At 35.7% G+C, this 24,609-nt stretch overlaps 1 protein-coding gene across 2 annotated transcripts in view; it reads left to right on the top strand.

Annotated features, from left to right (window-relative positions):
- Positions 1–24,609, top strand: part of LOC307260275 (uncharacterized protein) — a 34,566-nt gene continuing 9,957 nt past the window's right edge. Inside the window, exons 1-8 of one of the 2 annotated variants that reach the window (XM_080040471.1) lie at positions 1–120; positions 12,422–12,574; positions 14,205–14,312; positions 20,832–21,039; positions 21,892–22,134; positions 22,234–22,337; positions 22,598–22,745; positions 23,554–23,606. In XM_080040471.1, coding sequence (XP_079896597.1) covers positions 100–120; positions 12,422–12,574; positions 14,205–14,312; positions 20,832–21,039; positions 21,892–22,134; positions 22,234–22,337; positions 22,598–22,745; positions 23,554–23,606 — 1,038 coding nt within the window. In that variant the 5' untranslated portion in view covers positions 1–99. Of the gene's footprint in view, positions 121–12,421; positions 12,575–14,204; positions 14,313–20,831; positions 21,040–21,888; positions 22,135–22,233; positions 22,338–22,597; positions 22,746–23,553; positions 23,607–24,609 lie in introns of both variants that reach the window. The other variant, XM_080040470.1, reaches the window with a different exon arrangement.

Here is a 24,609-nt window from a genome sequence, read left to right as displayed (position 1 = left end):
TTTTCTCTTTTTTTTTCTTTCTGGTGCGTTTGTTTGTGTGTCGGCGAGTCCCGGCGGTGAAACCGGAGAGGGGCCTCAGAGAGGGAATGCAGGACTGCAATGGAGCACAATGCAATACAGGTAAAAAAAAATTATATAATTTCAACATAAAATGTCGTTTTCTGTCTTATATACTCCGACGAGGCTGTGTCTGACCTGTTGACGTGTTGGCGGATATTTTAACCGTGTGTCGCTGTGAATGGAATATTATTTTATTTTATTTAGTTTCAGACCATGTCGTATTGATTGTTTTCTCATATCAACCAAGCCCCATAGCACACGAGCACGGAGAGTTCGCTCCGACTGCAATTACAACTTTATTCAAGCGGGCTCAACTTTTTTTTCCTTTCTTTTTAAATGTTCTAAAATATAGCGTTGATATTTCTATTTTCACGGGGGAAATAGTCGTCTGTGGGTCGGGGCTGTCGCCTACTCTGATATCGGAGACTCAGCGGTTAAATTCCTCTTTTTAATATTACTGATATTTTTCGACGTTGTTAATGATTAATTTCTTTGTGTGTCGTGTCGACAGTCTGGGTTTTTCTCCACTAGCGAACCAACCCCATATCTTTTCACATTTTTTATATTTTACTTAACACATTCGCCGAATAAAAATTAAAATGTTCTGGCCCTTTGCCTAGGCTCAAAAGAAAATATCAGGAAACTTTTAAGCCACTCAACCCCCCACCTCCTCCTCCCTTTTCTTTTCAACCCAAGAACAGCGAGACGTTGCATCGACATTTTTGTTTGACATTTTTTTTCTGAACGCCACACTCCAAAAAATATATTTCCACATAGAGCGACGTGATATTTTAAAGGGTTGAAATATTTTATCTGACTAGGTGGAGCAGTAGCAGCCTAGCAGCAGTGCTGTGTTTTAATAGGAAGCATATTGATATTATTATCAAATCCCTCCCGACATTTTGTCTGCGGCGTAATTGCCACAGTTTAAGGAGGAATGTTAATATTGTGTATGTGTGTGTGTGAGTGTTTTAAATGAATAAATGTGGAGTTTGTGTACTTGAAATATCGAGCATTTAGTCTTAACAGACACAGCTAGGGTAATTTGGGCTATAGTCGAAAAATGTATATTAAGATATCGGAACAAAGTCATTTATTATGACAGAAATGCTAAATTTTTAGGGTGGGGGTGGGGTGTAAAGCTTAATATCTCAGTGCTGGTTGTGTATTTTCATAATCTTGTTTTGAATATTATTGTAGCATTTAAAGGTTATTTTGTGTGTGTTGTTTCAGTGGTGAATTTGTGTGTGCTGTTTCAATAACAGGATATAGCCAAGGTCAATACTGTACTGCTGTGTATTTGGATTTTTTATTTATTTATTTACTGTCCAAAGCAGGAGACATTTTATCATTAATATTCGTCGTTTTTTTTTTTTTTGCATTCACCCCTCCCTCCCTCCTCCCGCTCTTCCTTCCCATACTGAAAACTGTAGAAAAAAAATCTCACTGCATTATTCCCAGAAATATCACGAGAATTGACGTAGGCTGGTAGGCAGGGTGCAGATTAAGGGGTTCCATCTTAAATTCTTGTGTGTGTTCACATTTTAGGCAAGTGGACTGCCTCTTACTGCTCAGATTATATTATGTGGCTTTTTTTATTTTCCTGCCTTACTCACTCAGCTCTGCCTGGTTTCCACCGCTAGGCTGGAGCAATGCTTCAGTTGGCCCTCCCCCAGAGAAGGGAGAAAAAAAGAAAAAAAAACTGGAGCTCTTTGCTTCTTCATAAAACACTCCTTTAGTAGCCTACATAATAGTATGTTTATGATACTCACTTGATGGTAGTACTTGTCATATTTTCTCACTGTAATTATGTGTATAATATTCATTCTGGGGCTAAAAGTCTGTCGGCAAAGCCAGTTAGTGAATTGAGCTAACTTTTAGTCATTGTTCTTCCTGTTTAGATAGATAGATTAAATATGTACTAGTCTATAACTAGGGATCAAATGACTTATGGGTTAGTTTATGAATACAGAGTGACTTTGTAACTTAGTTTTGAAAAGTGCTATACAAATAAAGTTTTTTTTTAAAATTATAAATCTGCTACAATTTTAATGATTGATTTATCTTTTTAAAGGAAAAAAATGCCCCCAAATTCTCCTGTTTTTGATTGTATATGAGAGCTGAAATTTAAAGCCGCTACGAGGAATGTTTATGAAACTAAAACAATTGACGGCAGGCAGACCAGAACATCCTGTGTTTCAAGAATGGTACTTCATCAAAGTTTACTAAGCTCCACCATTGTCTATTACTATTTTTAATCTTGCATAGGCATATATAGATACATTACCTTATCACGTGTATTCTGTGGTCTCAGTTCACTCTGTTCCTAAACAAATGGGGGCTGACTTGGGGGCTGGTGTTTTAACATCACTACCACTTTTGCCCAAAGGGGGTGCTAGAATCAACAGAAACTATCAGTTCCTTCCTTGTAACCACTTACTTTATTGTTTTTTTGCTCTTCCTGATTTAATGACCGATAGATCTATACTATAACTAGTGATACAAGGATGAATGGGTTGGTCAATTAATAGAGATTATCTGCTACAGTTTTGTAACCAATTAATTTTTTTTAAAGCAAACATGCGGATTAAAGCAAATTCTCTTGCATGCTTGTAAAATGTCTGCTTAAAAGTACATTTTAAGTACAATTTCCCATACATAAAAATAACTAGATCTTATGATCGATCAGTTGACTGAAAGGAAATACATTGGAAAAAAACTCTGATTAAAAAAATGTTGCCAGCAAAAATGTCCAAACTTGTTTTGTTTCAGTTAGTGGAATGCAAACATTGGCTGGTCATATCATTCTTCTGTGGTGGTAAATTAAACATTACTGTGATTGAGCTGTTGTTCAGACAGAACAAGCTTAGTTAGATCTGTCAACTGGAGCTATAGGAAGTCTTTTTACATTTTAAAATTAGCACTATTCTTTTATCATGAAGTTAGTAATAGGTACTTCCTTAAATATATTATCCTTTTGTGTTTTATATGAGCTCAGTATACGTTCCTCATCCTGTGTTGTATTAATCTGCTATCTAATCCTTTGCCTGTAGTACTCAATATATGTCATAAAGTATTACTTTATATCTCTTAAATATAGATATAATATTCCTATATTGGGTAATATTGCGTCTGTGGGGCTCAGTAACAATTTTTATGTAATTCAATCTCCAACTTCATTCATATTCTCTTAAATACTTGTTAAGTATTCTGTACTCCTTCAGAGGCTAATGCTATGTCTGTAGTTCCCATTTTGTATGATAATGTCTGTCATATCGCACTGTAATACTCTTAAAATAAACCCATACATTTCATATAGGGGCTCACAGTGGGGACTTTCTCTGGTGCTATATTCTTTAATATTCATGAAGTACAGAGATAAAATATTCATATTCATATAGTAGATCATGGTGTCTGTCGAGCTCTAGCCTGATTTAATCTTACATTTTTTATTTTTTTTATTTCCCCTTTTTTAATTCATCTCATATACTTATAAATACATGTTCAATATTAGAAATATACTCCCTTTAGTGACAATCAAATACTGTTTTATACATAGTCCATATGTTCCTTTTTATATCAAATCCAGTATAATAACCTCTTAAAACATTTGACATATTTCATGGTGGGCTCATGACAAACAGACTTTGTGTGGTATTCTTTATTTTAATCGAATACAATAATATTCCTTAAATAGAATGCTAATATTGGCTTCTTCCGTCACCCTTCGGACAACACAAAGTAAGATGTATGAAGATATGAAAAAGAAAATTGTGTATTGGTGGAATTGTCCGAAAGAATAATAAATAAATATTACCTCTAAAAATAAAATACTCAGTAGTGGGTTTTATAAGAAACCTAAATGGGTTTTCCATCTTGTACGAATATTAAAATCTACCTCCAGATATATTTATAGCAGCTATCTTTAACTGTGTAACTCAATATTATATTTTTAGAGTGTTAAAAGTGTGTCTGTGCTACTCTGTAGTTATTTTATTCAAGTTAATCCTTCATATCTCACTAAAATATATCTGTAATCTCTTCATATATGGATTTGAAATGTTCCTTTGGGAGTAAGTACTGAGTTCACAGAGAATATTTAATGATTATTTAATCCTACAGTGTCTTTATAATAGGTCACTTATATTGCAGGACTGATATATGGCCATGTTAAATGTGTTCTATTATATTAGTTATGAAATCTTTCCACAGAGCGTCTGTGGTGGTTTTCATTTGGTGTGGTTCTATAATTGCAGCTCCTATAGCAGGATATATTGTGTGTGTGACATTCAACAGTGACCTTGTCTGTGTTTAGAGGAATAGTCGCTTCTGTTGTGTTACCATATTATTCCCTAAAACACAAATAACATATCCGTTTAAAGGATTTTTGAAAGTGTGTGAGTAATGGCGAGCTAGTCTGTTTTTAATGTTGTTTTCCATGAGTATTTTTATAGTGTTTAGTTTTCCCAAAGGCCTTTTTTTTTTTTTTTTTTTTTTTTTTAAGTGATTCTCCAGTGACGTAATTAATCAAAATGTCTCCACTGTTGCTTCTTTAAATTGTCATGCTATTAATATAGCTCTTTGACTGTATGTATAGCCGTAGTGTAAATATATATATATATATATATTGCTGCTGTGCTGAGCGATATTTATCCTGTATCTTTCTAAAAATTGATCCTGGGCCTTGCTGCAGCTGGTCTGCAGAGCTACACAGCGGTGGGTGGGGGAGGGGGGGGGGCTGCTTGTGGTGGGTTATGGGTATTGAATGGGGGAGGGTATTTGTGGGAGGGGTGGGGGTTGTGGGTGATCAACACAGGAGTGAGAATTTGAGAATATTCTGCATTTAGGCAGTAGAGCTTAGCTGCTGTGTTCAAACATTACAGAAGCTTCAGGAACGACTGGTTCTTTCTTCTTTTTTTTTCTTTTTTTTAAGCAACAGCTCTACTTTAGTTTAGACTATTTCTGGTGCAGAACGGGGAGGAAATATATGCCTGCTATATGCGTTTATTTTGTGAATCTTCATGTCCCGTCTATCATGAGTAAATGGATAGCAGCTGCACACAGCCGGCCGCACCCTCAGCTTATACACTAGCCCTTTATATTTCATGTGAATAATAAGCATGGTGAAAAATATGACCTCGGTCTGCCTGATTTTAATTAACTTAATATGAAAGTTGCGCACTGTTCAGCCAGTCTTCATTTAAATATTAGAGCTGCAACTATGTATTGAGTAGTGGAATTGAAAGAAAATTGGCTACCATTTTAATATTGGTGAATAATTTTGATATTAGTGGGAAGTTAAATACATTAACACAACTACTAATTTAGTGCATCTTTGAGGTAAACTTCTCCACTACAATTTGGAGCCCGATACTTTTTTTATTCCTCTTCATTTACATGAAACCTAACCTACTCTTACTTCAAAGATTCAGACAAAATATAAATCAACTCCCTTACGAGATTTTGAATCTTATCTAAGAACTCTTTCCACCTCTGCGCATTTTCAGCAAAAGACAAATATTTGCTGGATCCTGTTTGTTTAGTCTTAACATTTGCGGATTTTCTTTGTCTTCTATTATAGCTAAAAATTATAAGTATATGAGTATTTAATAAGTATTTATGAAGAAACCACTCTGGGTTTTATTGATATTCACTTTTATTTTGAGATGTTATAGATCATTGATTATATCTGCTGATCAATCAATTAGTTGAAAAATAGTCATTAGTTGCCGCCTTAGTAAACATGTTTACAGCTGAAAACATTTGTCAATCATTGAGCAACTTTTGATAATCAATTAATTACTTCAAAACTTAATTCTTCAGCTTCAGTGAGTTTTGTAATAATGAATATCTTTTGGTTTTTGAATAACGTTTTATACTTCTAGTCCATTCATCAATTTATCATTGCTTCTCTAAACTGAACTAATCTTCCAGTTCTGGACTGTTGGTTGGACAAAAAAGGACGTTGGAAGGCATTTTATATTCATATCAATGAACTGGCAGATTATTACTAAAGAGAGACAAAACGGTTATTAGAAGAAGACGATGAAACGCAAAAGTAATAACTGCCTTTTTTCTGCTTGAATTTGTGTCAGAGAAATGATTTGTTTGATATAATCCGGGTCAATTGCAGGTAGTATGTTGCAGCTGTGGGGCTGAATATTAAGTTTCAGGTAAAGCTTTTGAAATTCAGTCTCTTCTTGCCTATAACTCCAAACATGGGATTACAGAAAGGCACAGGCTTTATGATGGATTCAATATCACAAAACAGAATCATTTCCATGGCAGCTGCAGTATTTGTCTTTAGGGCTTTAAAAACTGGAGCATCTTGTCTGTTGTGTTGTTAACAAAACGGCATGTACCTTCCTTTTTCCCATTGATGTTATCATCTCAAATACATTTGAATGTTTTCATAAAGAAAGGGGTCATGATGAAAAAATAAATAAGCTATCCCAAGAAATAAGGTGTGTGTGGTGTGTGTAAAAAAAAAAAAAAACTATTGAAAACACATCAATCACACTGTTACACTTAGTGACACTGACATGTTATTTAATTACAATGAACACACACACACACAAGTTTGTACAAGTTTGAATCAATCCCACACACACACAGTCCTCCTGCTGCCCCAAATACTCACAAGAGAATCAAAGTGGATTAATCTCCTGCTGAAAATAGTCCTAAACCAATGGACCATTTCCTCCTGTTTGAGGAACAGCTGTTAATTACTGAGCCTGTTAGGGATTTAAATATACATTTTTGTGAGCAGGAATTGCATTTAATGGATTAACAAATACTTTGTTTTCCGTCTGTTTACACAAGAGAAATATAGAATTGCAACAGCTTTATGTTGGTTTTTCTGACATTGACATTCCATCAGGCATTTTCCAACAGTTCAAGACTCTTAAATATTATATTTTTTAACCTGATCTGAAGAAAAAATATGATAATCATGTACATTTTAAAACAAAAAATGCAAAGTATTGTCTGGTTCTAGTTTCTGAAATGTAAGATTTTGCTGCTTACGGTTAGGTTTGGACTGGTGGTGGTTGGACAAAAAAACAAACATTTAAAGGTCGTCGTGTTGTGGTTTGTGAAATCAGGATGGATCTTTTTCTCTTATTTTCTGACATTTTATAGACCAACGGATCAATAGGAAAATTTGGCAGATTAATTTGTACAAATCTGTGTTTATTTATACAAAAACAAATGCCATGTTGTTGCAAAACTTTTTTTCGAACCTTAACCAAAATAACTTGACCCAAAGCCCAGAAAGACTGATCTGAAACCTTCATCAGATGTGTGTGGAGTTAACATCTCGTTAGAATGTGCAGGATCAAAAGCTTTTAAAAACAATGACGCTTATATAAAAAACGATCCTAAATGAAAACAAGGTAGTGATAATTTTATTTTCACTATTTAACAAACCAAAAAAATATTATCATTCTTTTTTTAAATTATATAAATAACATACATTTAATCAATGTCAAAGGAAACAAATCCACATTTTTAGACTGCGGACTGGTACATGACATGTCACCTTGGCTTGCGGATTTTGTGGCAGTGAATGATGTTTGTATAGCGGAGCACATTAACACACAGCCTGCTGTCTGAAGCTGTGACTCCAAAATGGCAGCTCCACAGACACAGAGATTGTCATTTTTGTCACATACCTAAAGATTACAAGAAAGTGAATTTATCTTTTGTTAAAATGCAACCACAAAGGACAGCATACTGAAACGCCATCTGAACCATAAGGGGCCTCACATGAATTCAAATGGCCTTGGAAATGAAGAAGAAAATGCTTTAAATTCTTATTCTTATTGTGGAAAAAAAGAATATACATATAACTAATACTCTGGGTGTCACAGGCCTTGAGCTTCATACACTTCCTCTTACAAAACAGTGAAATCAAAGCTGGAGGTTTATATACCCAGCAGCAGCAGCAGCAGCAGCAGCAGCAGCAGCAGCAGCAGCAGCAGCAGCAGTATTGGCTTTCAGTTGTATTAAGAACCCACTTGAGGTGTGTTCAATTTATTGTTCGAGCAACACATAACAAACACCCTCAAACACTAGGCATTAGCTGCTGGTGAGGTAAGGCGGATCAAGGGCTCCTCGACTCATCCACACTGTAAACACACAGGAAGCGCCATGTAAACTGAGCTGTAGATTAAATAAAGACAACTTCAACATGTGAGTCATAGTTGTCAAATGGCACATCCACCATTTTGGGGACAGAATGGGGAATCTGCTTTTACAGAATGTCTGCTGTAATCTCATTTTAGGTTATTGTTTATTAAGACAAACTAAGCTAATTAATAGTTGATGTTTTTGAATTGATAAGTGTAAGACTGCACAAGTTGAATGTCTAGTTGATCTCACTGCACCATTTTCACATTCATACAATCTAAGCTGCACATTAGGGTTGTAACTCGCTGTTAAATTCATAATCAATTTATCTGCCAATTATTTTTGCCATTCATCTCCCAGTCGGTCGTTCTATAGATTGTCAGAGAGTTGTGAATTAATGGTGTGCACTCTTGCAAATGAGTATTTAGAAATTGATTTAGCCATTATAAGTGCATTCATTTACCTGTAAGTTAAAACAGGTGCTCTGGCGACAGTGCATTTGTAAGACCAGTAAGACCTGTAAGACGAAATGTTGGATGTGTCAATAGTCTTTGTTCCACCAAAGGCTCAAAATGAAAGATATTCAGTTTTACTATCAAACATGACAAAGGAAAAAACTGGAAATATTCACATTTGAGAAACTGAAAATAGAACAACATCGGTATTTTTCCTTTTTAAAACTGACTTAAAATAAGTTGATTATAAAATGTCAAGAATTTCTGTCTAAAGACGTATCTATAACACAACCATTTTAGGACTATTTTCATTATCAGGTCATGAATCAATACATTTTTTTGAATTAATGTTAAACGATTTGAAAATCTTTAACCGTCCTTTCTTTCACATCTTTAAAATGTTTTGTCTGAACAACAGTGGAAGACTCAAATATATTTGGTTTAAAATTATATTTTATTGAGAAAGAGGCTGGGGGTTTGTTTCATACATAATCTAAAACCTGAACAGGAAATTTCATTCCTGACTTTGGAAGGATGGTAGCTGATTGAAAGCGTTTGGAAAAAGACCGTAATTGGATCCCAAGCTAAGAACATATTCAAAACATTTAGTTGCTTTTGTTTTTGCAGCATTTAAAGCAACAGTGACCTTTTCTCCCGGTCGCTGAGGTCAAACTGAAAGGAATATTATTCTTTCAACCGTTTCTCACTTTACTCGGTGTGAGATTTAACAATAATCTGCTGCAGTAGTGAAGCGTAATAAAGGCCTTTTCTCAGATTAGTTCATATAGTGCAGCTTTTTAAAGCACACTTTACAAACTGTTGTTTTACCAATATCACCCCTGAGCAACAAAAGCTCCTGGAGAAAATGGAGAAATGCTGCAATTTACTCCGACAGGTTTTCAAAACACCTGTCTCTTTCAAGTCACATGAAACAAACCTACAGTACCTAAAAAAAAAAATTGGAGCCTTTGTCACCGCTGAAAACAAGCAACTCATACTGTTATTCCCTGCAGTTAATTTCATCGCAAACAAACCAATTAATTTATCTTTGAGACTCAACAGGAAACTGCCCTATTGTGAGTTATGGTATAAAAACATATATGTATAATATTTTCCAGGGGAATCAGTTTAAAGTCTCATATTCTATCACAGTTGTGATATCATCTGATGTATTTAGGAAGTAGCCAGGATAGTAAGCCAACCTTACTAGTACTAACTTAAAGGTGCTGTAAGCGGAATGGTTCTTTTAGCTAACTTCCTGTCAGTTACTGTAGTTAGCAGTCCCCTCGCTCGTCCCTACGTCACCACATTAATGCACTGCGGTCTTCAAGCAGCAAGTTATCTAGCATCATCTCAGATCCATAAGTGTGATAAAACATGATTAAAACCATCAAAACAGACATTGGGAAGGATTTTTACCTGCTCCGCCATTGTCGGCGCATACACATTCACCCATCTGTTGCTCTGGCGTGCACCGGCAGTGAGACCATGGAGTGTATATACTATATATGAGTGAGACGAGTGTCAGTTTGTAGCGTTCTCTCTTCTGATTGGATACAAATTTCGGGATACTATAATAAGTTTATTTGCCGATTACATGCAAAGCAGCTGACTGAGAGATCGGCTTTATGAAACGCGCACATTATGTAAGTGATCACTGTATGAATAAAGAGCGATTTTACACTTATATTAACATAAATAAACCGCTTACTTCACCTTTAATAATGAATAAGTTGATCGACAGAAAATAAAGATTTTAATTTTTTAACTTTAAACTAGCAAAAGGGATTGCAGCATAGTAGGAGTATTCAATTATATTTGACATTTGCAAAGTTACTATTTTGTGCAAACTCACCACTTCCTGTAGCTACTTCAAACTAAAAGCTGTCTTTAAAAGAAAAGGGATTTTAGTCTTTTACTTTGAAGCACTTGCAGGAAGGAAGTATTGTCTGACAAGTAATTACCTGTTTTACCTGAATATACAAAAATAAGACTGATATGTGGATTAATAAGACTATAAATATTTGATTTTGACTTTTAAAAACATGTCTGCAGGGACCCTTTTATTTTATCACAAAATAAACTTTACTTAAACATTTAAAACGGACAAACGAAATGCAGTGCAGAGATGCTTAATCAATAATATTTTTGTACAGTGAGATTATTAAAAGTTAAAACATTGTGTACGTTTTAAGTAGTTCTAGTCAAAGAAAAGAAGGGAGATGACCCCCCCCCTCCCCCAGAATAAAATAACTAATTTACAAGTTGGAGCCCCCTACAACACATACATAGCAGATACTGAATGATTAACTAAAACATGTGATTTTATGGCGTCTTACTTGGAATCGTTTGGTGAAAGTAAAACTAAAACCGCAGATTCTATTAATGAAACCTCCAACTATTGATGTTTGTTTATTTAACATACAGGAGAATACAGGCATTTTTAAAAGGAAGTGTCACCACTATGTGTAAAAGTGAAACGATAACAGGAAGCTAGGTGCTGTTGAATTAGGCTACTGAACATGAAATCAAATGTAATGATGTTTTCTTTGGATGAATTGTGACACATTCGGAAGATTAAGATCATACAAGTTCATAGTTGTCTTAGTTTTCAGCCTTTTTCCATTCTAATGTTTTCAACAAAGCAAAAAAGTAGCGCTGTCTGCCGGTAGTCAGGCATCTCAGTATAACTCTGTTAAGCTCTGGTTATATCTGAATATATTTTGGTTCACTATCATCGGTGACAGATACCGTATGCCTGATGCCTCTGTCATGCTTAACAGTCTGATGAGTTAATTTTTAACATTTCCTCTCCAAGTTGTTTAATATATTACAATATCCTGCTCTGAGGGCTGTGAGCATGTGAAAATACTCCGTCAATGCAAGATGTTGCAACTTTATTGACAGAGGATTGAGATTCTGCTTAATTTACAGCTTGTACACACCTTAGAAAATATGTAGTGAGGGCACTGTGGCTTTCATGTAACACACAGGCTTTTAATTGTTAATTTGATAGTTTTCACATCAAAGACATTTCCCTTTCTTATTTTGAGGCTGAGGCAAAATTTTAAAATGTTGAAAATATGTGACATATTTTCAACATTTTATTCAATCAGTTTTAGTTCATACCTTAATAAAATGGGAGGAATAAATATTTATTTTCATCTCTAACTTTTCATGTAGATGTTAACCTTTAGTCATTGTAATTAATAAATAAGCAATGAATTTATTTTGCATAAAAAAACACTACAGCTCTATCCAGCCATCCACAACACTAAATAATAATAATAAAAATTGTAATAAACTTTATAACGCACCTTTCACACAAGAAATACAGCTAAAAGGACTTTACAAAGATACACTGAGATGCATTACATTCTTCACATTAAAATACAAATACAATGAATTGTAATATTATCCAAATGATATCTTTGCAATTTATGGATTGGATTTGTAACAATTTGCGTGGTTATGAATGTCAATATGATATTTAATAAGATGTTATTACATATGAATATGTAGCTTGATTGTATTAAATTACGTTAGCTTCCTCATATTTAACTTTCCTTTTTCGCTTCTCTTGCTTTCACCTCTGAGATCTCACTCAACCATAGATGTTATTTCTGTCCCTAAGAGGTTTATGACAGTAACATTCTGGTTTATGATTGCTCTTCGAGTTTTACTAAATGCCAATCTCTTAACAGTGAAAATGCCATGGATACCTGTTGAGCTACACAGCGTCCATTAACCCTGTGCTCTCTTGTGTTTTCCCTCAGTGGTTGGGTGCTCCCTCCTACCAGCGAGGCAGCTATGCCTTCTATAAGTCAGTGAGCGGCAGAGCTCAACCTGACGGGCCGGCCCAGGTTTTGAAGCTCGGGGAGTTCTACTTCATCCGCTGTGGACCGACGGATCCACTGTGCATTGCAGAGGTGAGAGAAACCTGTTATAGCTATAGTGCGTAGCTTTTTCATATAAATGAATGTCAGTTAGGTTCAAGCCATTGTCAAATGAGTTGAAACAAAGTTTATTTTGATCAGCTCCACAAAACTCTTTGTATTTCTCAGTAAGGCAGCGTTTACAGGAAATGCCACAGTGGAGCTTTTCATTGAGTTTCATTGACCATGGCTGACTGAAGAGTGAACTTTAGCATTTTAAATTATAGCTGCTTTGTCACAGGACACGTGTCACAATGTGTGAGAAAAGGTCATTAACATACCTTCTAACTGTGTTGCTCTCTAGTGTTTTCTTCATGTGTTTATTTTGAAACCAAAACATTAGTTGATGGTTCTACTTTCTCAATAGTGTGTGCTTGTTTATTTCCTTTCTCATATGTGATAGTAAATAGAAGATCTTTGGAGTTTTAGACAAATTTGAAAATGTCATCTTTCCTTGGGGAAATTATTGTTAGCATGTTGTTTTCTTACTTTTCGGAAACAATGAGTGAATTAACATTACATTGACAATGAAAATGATTGTTAGTAGTAGCCCTACATTTTTTGTGTGTAAAGTATTGATGTTTTTATTATAACTCTTTATAGGGTAGGCCTACTCTAATGTTTAATATTTATTATTACTTTAATGAAGTTGGCTTACCAAAAATGGATTGATTGGGAAAAAATAAAGAATTTGAAGCACCAGAGACTTCCTGACTTTATGTCCCTATTAGATCAATAATCACTGGAAACTACATTTCCCTAAATGCAACCCTGCCTGACACCAGTTTTTCAAACCCTACACACCTATTTATTTTATTTTTTCTAACACAGAATTTGTTAAACATTCTCAAGCTTCCTGATGCATCACTGTGAGATCATTGTGCATAATTTATTTACATTTTAGAAAGCCACCGGCAAAGCCATTCTTGTTGTGTAATTTATTGGAGCATCTCTCTTCAATTGTTGACTATGAGTGAGCCAAACTAAATCTACAAAATAAATCTCTGCACATCGAACCCTAAAATGGGACGGTGGACATGAGCTATAGAATACTAACTGTATGTTTTACTGAGTCTACTCTACATCCCACGGCAAGGCTAAATTTAATGAATTTAGGTCGCAAGTCTAAAAAGTGCTAATGAGATTGCATTGTATTTAGGTTGATAGTAGTATATTGATAGTGAATCATTGTCATGAGTGATGTAAATTGTTTTCTGGGATGGTATTTGTTTGGATGACATACCTTGAAAAAAAAAGAGTAACGATGATACAATACAAACCTAAAAAGTTTATCTTCTTTCCCTAATTGAAAAAAAAATCTGTAAAAATGAATTGGCACATGGGCCAGTACCAAACAACAACATAGGCATTTCTTTGCTGAGCCCATTTTCAGATATTCATAGATGTTAATCTGACTGCAATGTAACATGTTGGTCTCATATCTGAAGAAACAGCCTGGCCCAAAATTATGCTATAAAAGCACTTTGAGTGATACGAAACTGTAAAGTCTCTTCTTTAAAAAAAGTATTAACATTCAGCCTTAGCTGTACTTTGGAAATTAGATATTTTTTTGTGATGCTACACAACCAAAGTTTTGAAGGCCTTTCTCCTTCTTCATGTGTAGTTGACCTTACTATGGGAGGACCAGTCACAGCGCCACCTGCTGGCCAGCACCAGACTTTACTTCCTGCCTGAGGACACACCAAAGGGCCGGACGCAGGAGCATGGAGAGGTGGGTCAAAGGTCACTGTGGAGGACTGATTCCTCTTCCATACAGCATCTCTACATGGGATGATATTTCAGTCATTTGTTTATTCTTCCATGTATTTATATAAATATGTCTCTTGGTCACGGCTTATTTTTTTACTAAACACTTATTTACTTTAGTTTTAATTTGAATCAAACTGTGCATCCGTTGCCATCTTTCATTTAAACTACAAAAAAAAAAAGTTTTCAGTATAAGCCATATCCACCACAGGATATGACAAAAGTTGAAAGTTAGACATTTGTTTAGTGGCCTTTTAAATTTTTTATTTAAAAATGTTATACAACTAGCTAAAACTATTGCAGTTAAATTCAACAATCCTGCTAAAATCCTCCCTTCATAATGAAAATGTTCATATTTTTTGTATGTAATTATTTAATAGAGGAGAATTTAATTTGTAGTTTAAAAAAATAAAAAAGTTAAATCAATGAGGGTAGTCTGGAAAACAAAACACTTCTCTGTTGAGCTCTAAATGTATACCATGTTAATCTATAGAATACATTTTGATAATGTGTTGTAATAGTGTAAATTGTTACCTCATAATTTGATTACGTTACAGTACACCAGTAAAAATAATAAGTTCATTTCAACTACTATAAATAAATGAATATTGTAGATAAGTAACCTTGTAAACAACAAAATAAAGCATGAAAAATGCGTAACAGTACTGTCCACGTGTAATTCCTGTGAACTGGTAATGGGAGTGAACATAATCTGCTAAAAGAACATCTATTAATATACCCTCGTCACGGCAACACTGTCCCCTTTTTTTAACCTAGCATGTTTGGCCAAGAATCTAAACAGGTTACCGTTCAGTTGAAGTGTTGTTGATCAAAAATGTCTTAACCTTCAAGACCTCCTTTTCCTTATACTAATTTATCTAAATAATAGGCACTCAAAAACAAACTAATATTATTTTATGGTTTTGATGATATTCAATGATGTCGTAGATTATTTATTATCTCTAGATCAGAGAATCAGTGCACTTACTTTAAATATAAGAAAAATAAACATTGTTATCATATGACTTGAGTAAGAATATAAGTATCAGATGTAGCAAAGTGAGTGTTTTTGATTATCACAGTTCACTTGGGCAGCTCAGCTTTCAAATGAAAATATCCTTTTTTAGGAAAGAGTATAATGTATTACCCAAATGTAAATCCCATGACTTGTCTGAAGCCAAATTTTCCACATTTTTAAACATAGATCTTCCACTGTTGAAGTCTCTATTGACAGGTTTGAATGTTCTAGTTGGAAAATGAGTTGTTTTTACAGTGCTTTCCCCACAGTTTCTTATTGTATGAATAATTTATTTAAAAAAAGTTGTATCAAATATTTCTGAAAGCTCGCCTTTTATCTTATAACAATCTGTAAGACCATTCAGTTACTCAAATGCGTTCATCAGCAGTTATTTTTAAAAGGAACAAAATACTTTGATATATACAAAAAACAATATCTATATGGGTTAAACAAACACGATGTGTCATGTTAATGTAGAGGTTCTGGTAAGTAGATTTTCTGTCGATGCTAGTTGTTTTAACCCATTTCCAATCTTAATGCTAAACTAAGCTAACTAACCGGCTGCAGCTTCAGCAAAAAAGTAGAAACATGTTTTCGCCCAGAATGTCCAACTATCAACATGACACGTCTTGTTTACCTTATTGAGAATGCTGCAACAAATGTATCACTTATCTATTATGCGGAAAGAAAAGAAAATCTGTTTAATAAACTATGAAGCCAATTATAATTTGTTGAGCAGATCCACTTATGTTGCACTGGCAGCAGAATTTGCTTTTCCAAAACCATTAAATAATGTAATGTGAGAGTCCTTGAGGATCTACTGTGGGAAGAGAAAGATAATAATTAAAGTTTAAGAGAATACTTTTTTATATTTTTCACAAACCAAGTGCCAAATATCGCGCAAACATTGTAGAACTTTATGTAAATGCTGACATGTCTGAATAAAGCCGTAAGGAACATTATCAATAATACACGTCCTCAGTCTGAAATGCAGAAAACAAATGTTCTTATTCCATGTATGAAAATGACTCTAGTAAGATTTCCATTGTTACTGTTATTTAGAACGGAGCAACATGTACAATTGGCATCACATTTAAAGCGGCTACGAGTAACATTTAAATATCTTTTAAACAGCCTCATGTTTCCTCTCATAATCATAAATTACCTTTAACAGCAAACGAGACCATCAGTGCAAAGAAAGACGTTTTTATATAGTTTTTATTGCTGCATTTGATCTGGTCGTACACCCAGTCCGATTTTCGGTTCACGCGTGCATGCTCTATGGTCACATATCCGTATTGGTCACAGATTTCAGTGTGGCGCAGGAACGTGAATTGAGAAGCCTATCCCTCCTGGTGAGGGAAGGGGAGCGGGAGCCTTGTTTGAGACAGTTGTTTGTCGTCATAATGACTGATAACGGGGCTGAACCATAAAAGAAAAAAAAAAGAAAATGCAATGAAGAAAAGCTAAAAGGGAGAGTGATAGTCAGGCGGGAGGGCGTTGCCAAGCAACGTATACACAATTTCACGCAGCGAAACTAGACTGCAGTGTTTACTCCTAAATGAATGAGCGGTAGCCTACTAAAACAAAGTTTACTTTGCCTCACCAGCATCATCAGATGACCATTATTCATCGGAAATAGTCATTATTTACAACATAAACACATTACCTCATCGTGATCCATACTAACTAACTGCCATCTCTCGTTCATTCGCTTTGTGTGGGGACACGGGGACTCGTTCAGCTCCGTGAGAGGTGACAATGCATCAACTCATTGCAATCAGGTGTGTTTAGCACTTACTGGCATTAGTTGATGCTGTGTCACCCATAGACTCACGGAGCCGAAAAGAGTCCGGTGCCCTCACACTTTCAACACACGGACACGCACCATATTGCTTCCTGATTATTTGAATCTTGCGCTCCCTGCACGAGCTACAAAACAGCTTCACGACAGCTGGCGTCGTAATAATACTACCGCTTTTGTTCAAAGGTGTCGCCAACATGCCGACTTACTCGTAGTAGCTTTAAGTAACAAAGTGCATTTTTGGAAGGGGCTTGAGTCAGCAAAATCATGACTTTAAGAGAGTCAATGAATTTCGAGTTAGTTTATTTGAGCATTTGAAAATGTTTATTCATAACTCCTGTGGATTGGCTTGGTGGAGACTCCTTGGCCCTTTGCAGTTTATATGAAGTGCTGCAGGAGCAGGAATGTGGGGAGCTCCCACCTGGCTCCATCTCACAGGAGGTGGAGGGTTCTGGGGGAGGGGGGGGGGGGGTTGGGCTTGTAGTTTTTTGCCTCGAGGACAAAACAAGATCACAGCTGACAAACTGGAAAGGGAGGAGTCTTCAGCAGCCCCTGCTCCACTTTAAACACATTCTACACACGTGTTAACTGTTTGTATTGAAGGAAACTTAAAGGACCAACACGTACAGCTTTTACTGAGCCTGCCTGGTGCAAATTACTTCTAGTGCCAAACAATCTTGCAATTTTTCAATTTAAAATAATCTTCAAGAAGACTACAGACGTAAACAAGCTGCAGTTCATCTGGTTAGTATAAAGTTTCAGTAAATGAGTTCTGATACAGAGCTGGTTTGAAACTGGTTGCAAATGCAAACTATATAATGCATCTTTTGAATTAGCATCAGCCTCTTTACTGCTGTCCTAAAGTATTTTTTATTTTCTGACATTTTGTTTTTGAACCTCTCTCTCAGTCCGGTATATCAGTGCTACATATCTTACAACTGCTTTTCTCAGACGTTAAATCTCCGATGCAGTGTCCTCTGCTGCAGCGGTCAGTCTGCAGTGATAAATCAGCTGCAGTGGCTATTTCTATCAATTTCCATTCCCTCCTCTCATACTGTGCACCTTCAAACAGGAACGCCTTAAAATACATAGTAAATGAGACCAGCGATGACTAGTTTCATCTATATTTAATACCAAAGCAAAACCTGATTTTTGTGTTAAAAATAAAATAAATAAAGAGCTATTGCCACTGTCTCACATATTTAGTAAATAGCCCCTTATAAGGCCTTGTTTAGTTTCATACTTGAGCTCAGATAAAGCCACATTTGAAATAATAAACTGTACATGCAAATATACACCCAATAGAAGACTGCGTACTACAACTGTAGTAATTTTCCAGTAATTAACAGCAAATACATAAATAATTTCACTCCATCATGGATTTCTTTCAGTGTAATGACATTTCCTGTTTTGTTTTTTAAATGTTAAAATCCCTTTTCAAGAGTGACCTGAAGAAAAAAGCACCACTTGCTAGTTTGATCTGTAATTAATATTAATGAATCCTGTGTCTGACCTTTTAAACAAAGTTTATTAAAGTCTTCAAGCAAATATGACATAATGAGAAATAATAAAAAATAATCATGGAATAAAATTAGTAAACATGACATTTAATTGAGAAGCCTGGTGGAAAACTGACGATGCAATTTGTGAAATGTTTTATAATAAAACAGGCAATTACTCAGTTAAATAATGTTGTTGGTGAACTGAAGGAAATAAACAAAAGCAAAATATCAATTTACTTTTGAAAGATTTTAAAGGATTGTCCCTCAAGTTTTAGTTAAGCTTATGTCCAGTCATAACCAACAAAAGCTTTTTTTATATAATGAAACCATATTGGAGCAGCTCCAGCCTTCTCTCTCACACTCACACCTGCCTGAATATGAATGAGCAGGTGATAGTTGAACAGTTGGAACAAGGAGGGAACATACTGGTGTTAAGAACATATGATTTACTACCCATGTATTATATTTATTACCCCTACACGTATAGATATATTATTTATAGATTATCCTCCATTGTCATTGCATATAATATATGACAACATTTAGTGTGTGCAAACAGATAGACTCAGCACCTTAGAAGCAACAATAAATTATAAAATATATGTGCATACTTGAATTTTGCACTTCTGATTTGGTGCTATGCAGATCTGTATTTCGTGGTCTCAGTATTTGCACTTAATCTAACAGAATCTAAATGTGTGCCTGTGACTACTGATAAAGGCTGTTTTAAGAGCCTCTCTTTGTGCGTCTCTCGGTTCTTTTGCAACTTCGACCTGAATCTATGTGGTTTGGAGTTTAGTTTCACTGCTGTGTTCCTGTTTGTACGGTTTAGAAATCTCTGTTATTTTAATGTTTGCTGATTGTTTTCAGCTGCTTTGGAGCTGTGTGAAGTTACTGCAAACTGAACCTTTTATGCTGTTGCTGCTTCACATTAAACATTTCCACTGGCATCGTAAAGTTAACTGAGCTTTAAAAGTTAACTGAGCTTTATTAGTAGTGCTGTTCTTCAATAAATGCGAGACATGGCAGGCAAAAACATTTTCAAGCACCGGCCAATATTTTAACTTTGACTTAATCAAAGAAAATATGCAAGTTTACACATAATGGTTAGATATTGCTGAATTTGCATAAATATTCAAACTTATCTGAAAAATTATGTAAATAATCAACTGGCAAAGTTTCATGATGATATCTTTAACATTTTACCCGATTTACCTGCCGTGTCTCTTAACACAGGTCAACCAGACATGGAAAGGTTCTGCACTAGTGTTCACTCAGCAAATCAGTTAAATATTGCAGGGAGGTATAGTACAAAGAGAAACAAACTGTGAACATCAAAGAGCTGCAGGCCCAGAGTTTTTTTTAAAAGGTCCAGAGAAACCTGTATGTAGCCTGAAAAGCAAAAACTCAAGGCAAAAAAAGTCTGACAATTTTCTGCTGCTTCACTCACTTCGGCTTATTGCTCTGAGCACAGTGATAATTGAAGGTGATTCATATGAGTGAATCAACATTTCTCCTTTCTTCTCTCATCAGTATTATGGAGGCTGGACGGTAGAGAGGTATAATACAAAAATTACCTTCATTACCAGTGGAAATGAGGTCCCTGCCATTACCTGGAGTGGTGTCAATAGCTTCAGATTTAAATTAATTTTTTTCATGAAATACTGTGAACGCATTGAATCACTTAAACCGGCTAGGAAGAACATTTAAATGTTTTATTTATGTAACTGTCTAATTTTTCCTCGGATGATCATAAATGACCTCTAACAGCAAATGAGACCATCAGTGAAAACAACGCTCATTTTATATCGTTTTCTTTGCTCTGGTCTCATTTCCCAGGAACTTAGACAAAACAATTTACGGCAGTCAGTCCAAAACATCATATTTTTCCCCAACAGTATGTTTACATTGCTTCACCATTCTCATATCACAATTATTAATCTGACATAGTCTCTTGTTCTTAAAAAACCAAAGGGGAAAAAATGTAGAGTTTATGTGCTGGTATGATTTTCTTCTGGAAAATTATTCACAGAAAATCAAAAACTGATCAACCTGCTGAAGATATTCAGAGATGACACTGAGCCGTTTTGAACTAAAGAAAGACACAGCTAATATATCAAAAAATCTAATCATGACTTGACCTTTTTTCCTGTGTATTAGGATGAGGTTTTGGCGGTATCCAGGAAGATGGTGGTGCGGGTGGAGGACCTGGTGCGATGGACTTGTGAAGATTCGGCCGATTGGAGCAGCAGTTTGAAAGCGCAGCCCTGTGGGACCAACGGCCTCAACAAGCCTCCCCAGAGCAGCGACGATAATGGCAACAACACTACAGACAAGAGCAGTGAGAAGCTCAAAGAAAAAACTGAGGGTAAGAAACACCAAAACACAGTTATCAAACACACCTATATACCCAATTGAAAATGTTTATGCTACCGATATGGTCCTCTTAACAGTTGGTAAATGAAGTACTGAAGTATTGTTCTTCATCTATTGTTAATTTGTATGCTACTACTAGTTGGTTAATTAAGTGTATTCACATGTCGCCATCGAGAAATAATGCTGAGTTTGAATCAACAGTAAAATAATAAAGGAGCGTATCGAAAGAAATTGGACCATCTTGCAGCTACAGTTGATCAAATATGTACATATACAGCGTACAGCTTTAAGGACAACCAGTGCTGATTCTTTTACTGCAGTCTGACAAACATCGACTGCTAATTAGATCAGTTCTCCTGCTCAGCTCGTTGATCAGGTGGTCATATACTGTAATTAAAGGTAATAGTCACAGTGATGGGTGAAGTCATGTGTAGACAGACAACAACATTATATTATTATAATAAAGGTTGTCTGAGCGTGGTCTTTTTGAAATGTGTGCTACAAATCAATTCCTCTTTAATAAATATCAAAACATTTTACCCAAACCAAATCTTTGTTCAATCAAATTTTGCATCATTCATTCTTATGTTTTGCACCTGGGACCAGAAGAAATTCAATTTCATTTCTCTATGGAAAATACCGGATCAAATTGAGAAGAACGATTCACACTTGTTTTAATGATAAGGGTCGCTATACAGTAATTAAACAAAAGGAATTGATTGTGAACCCAACTTACCAGTTTCCTCCAGCTGCAGACACTGAACTGGACAGTTCGTTGGACGAATGATGATTTTAATTTACCTCATAAACATTTAGTTAATTTGTGTCTTGTCCCTCTCAGTAGATCTGGTGGAGCGTCAGAGTGTAAAAGTGCTCAGCTACCCGCAGTACTGCCGCTACCGCTCCCTACAGAGACGTATCCAGGACGGAGCGAGGGGGGTAGAGCTGCAGGACACCCACCTGATGGCCCTGGGAGGGGTTAAGGCGCTGCCCAACGCCCGGCTCATGTACTGCATGGACACTTTCAACCATCCCACACTCGAGAGCCACCCCAGCTTCTCCTGGCAGTTCAGTGAATGTTTTAAAGGTAAACATAATAGGATTTTAATATTTAATTTATCGATTTATTATGGATTAATGTGCTGTTTATTTTCTCCATTCATTGTTTTTTTTCCTTGATCTGCAGGATGTCCATCTATCAGTCTTCGAGGGCGACCTCGCAAGAGGAGAGGTCGAGATGACGACTCCCCGAACTCCAGCCAATCAGAGTCCTGGATAGAGAGGATGAAGGTTTGTCCTATATATTTTATACATTATCTATCTACTGTATCTCTCTGTCTGTCTACTGTTTCTATCTATCATGTATTTAATTTTATTACTATTTCACCACACAATCTGTTGTACTTTTAGTTTAATGCTGATTAGAAAATGTTAGCATGCTAACAAGCCAAACTGAGTAGGTAAACATGATACCCGCTAAACATCAGCCTGTTGTCATTGTGAGAGTGTGAGAATATCCTGTCATTATCTGCTCCATGTGTCCGTCTCAGGAGAACGTGATGGGAAGTGTGGAGGTGGGCTGTGAAGGCAGCTGGCTCCCCCACCCTGACGAGCAGCTGTTCCTGGATCAGCTCTTCGCTTACATGGAGCGTAACGGCCAGCCCATCCACAAAGTCCCCAACCTCGGCTTCAAGAAGAGTGAGGCTCTCAATCACTTAAATTGTATAATTTGTCCTTTCTCTCCTCTATGCTCTTTTTAATTTCTCTCACATTTTATTTACGACTTTCCTGATAGAAAGGTGATTGAGGTGAATCATGCTGTGTTCTTGACATTTGAGAAATGAAAGGACAACAACGTCACAGGCTTAATCCCACCCCCCATCATGCGCTCTGCACCACTGAGATAAAAAATTGCTTCTCAAGAGTGTTCTGTCCAAAAGAGGCAGAAACAACCTTGAGTAATAGACACAATCTAAAACAGATGACACTAAATATATATCACAAGATGACAAATTTACAAACTGAAATGATGATCTAATACACTTTTCCCACACTAGTATTAGAGATCACATGATACAAACATCTCTTTAAAGCACTGCTTTGTTAGGATTGCACATTTTTTTAATGGATTTAGTTAATTCATTTGAAGTATAATACGTTTTTCTTCAAAATTATTCCAAATAAATAGTTCATCCCATCCAATCCGGGTTTATCATAATTTAAGCGACAGACCCAATTTATTTTTAGAACTTAAATTATAAAAACACAGGGGTTATTGTTTTGTTTGGATTTTTAAGAAGCAGGAGGGAATAAAGTCATTATGCACATTTGAGGTACCTTGTTCAGTTTTATCAGAGCAACTGTGTTAGTCAAACTGTTTCACAGTTAGTCAATCAGACTAACAGGTTTTACACTTAAATCTGCTCAGTTTCATATTTGCATGTATCTTCTGTTTGTACTTTCTGTCTGATCCACTGAGTTAATACATTTCATCCTCTGTCCTCAGTTGACCTATTCCTCATGTACTCTTTGGTCAAGCGGCTCGGAGGCTACAACAAAGTGAGTCTCTACCACACCACTTCACTTCAGTTTATCTATTTACTTTTACGGAAAAGTTTGACATTAGGAAATGTTGCAGAAAAGAAAAAAATTAAGCAACCTCGAACAGCTGTTAAGCTTAGCATAACGACTGAAAACAGTGGGATACAGCTAGCATACCCTCTTAATACCGCATTTTATTAATTACTAAAAAGCTGACCTGGCTAACTCACTTTACTCTTCTGACTAAGAAATATATTCCTGGCAATAATTTCCCACAATGTCAAACTATTCCTTCAACCACAACGGTAGTACTCCAGATGTATATCAAGGCGTCTCAAGATGAACCAAAGATAAGTTTGTTGTATTAAACAATGATGATGATTCATGAAATTCAAGGCTTCAGGAGAATCTGATAATGTGTCTTATTTAATTAACTTTAACCTTCAACTTTATAAACCAATATTTGTCTATTTGAATTTTAACACTGGCGTTCTGCCTGAAACGGTATGAGTCATTTCTCAGTACTTTACAGTAAATAAACGCTATTCAGAAGCAGCTTTACAATAAATGAATGCCTGACAGAAACAGGCAGTTCAGTTCAGCTCACTGCTGCACTGCTCACAACAAAAGGCCTGTTCAATCATTCATTTCACCCGCTGTACTGAACTAAGCCTTGTACTGAACAATGCTGTATTATACAACGTAGTGTTACACCCCTAATGACACACTGTATAATGCAATTGTTTCAAACATGTCACACACATACACACTGATACCACTCCACTAAGCACAATAAATTTTTTAACAAAATCTATTAAAAATGAATTCCAACTATTCTACATTATAGTATACTTATATCAAAATTGCCTGTATTTGGGGGTTTGCACCTTTTAGGATGGGACAGTGGACGTAAGCTAATATATGTGTTATTTTATTCTTTCAAAATACTAAGCTTTTGTGTTCATAAAGCTGTTTAAGTCCATGTAAGGAAGCTGAATTTTATCAAGTCAGCAAAAAAAAC

The sequence above is a fragment of the Ammodytes marinus genome (assembly GCF_949987685.1).
Source record: "Ammodytes marinus genome assembly, chromosome: 14".
Classification (NCBI taxonomy): Eukaryota; Metazoa; Chordata; class Actinopteri; order Uranoscopiformes; family Ammodytidae; genus Ammodytes; species Ammodytes marinus.
The sequence above is the reverse complement of the archived record's forward strand: the minus strand, read 5'-3'. Positions and strand labels throughout refer to the sequence as shown.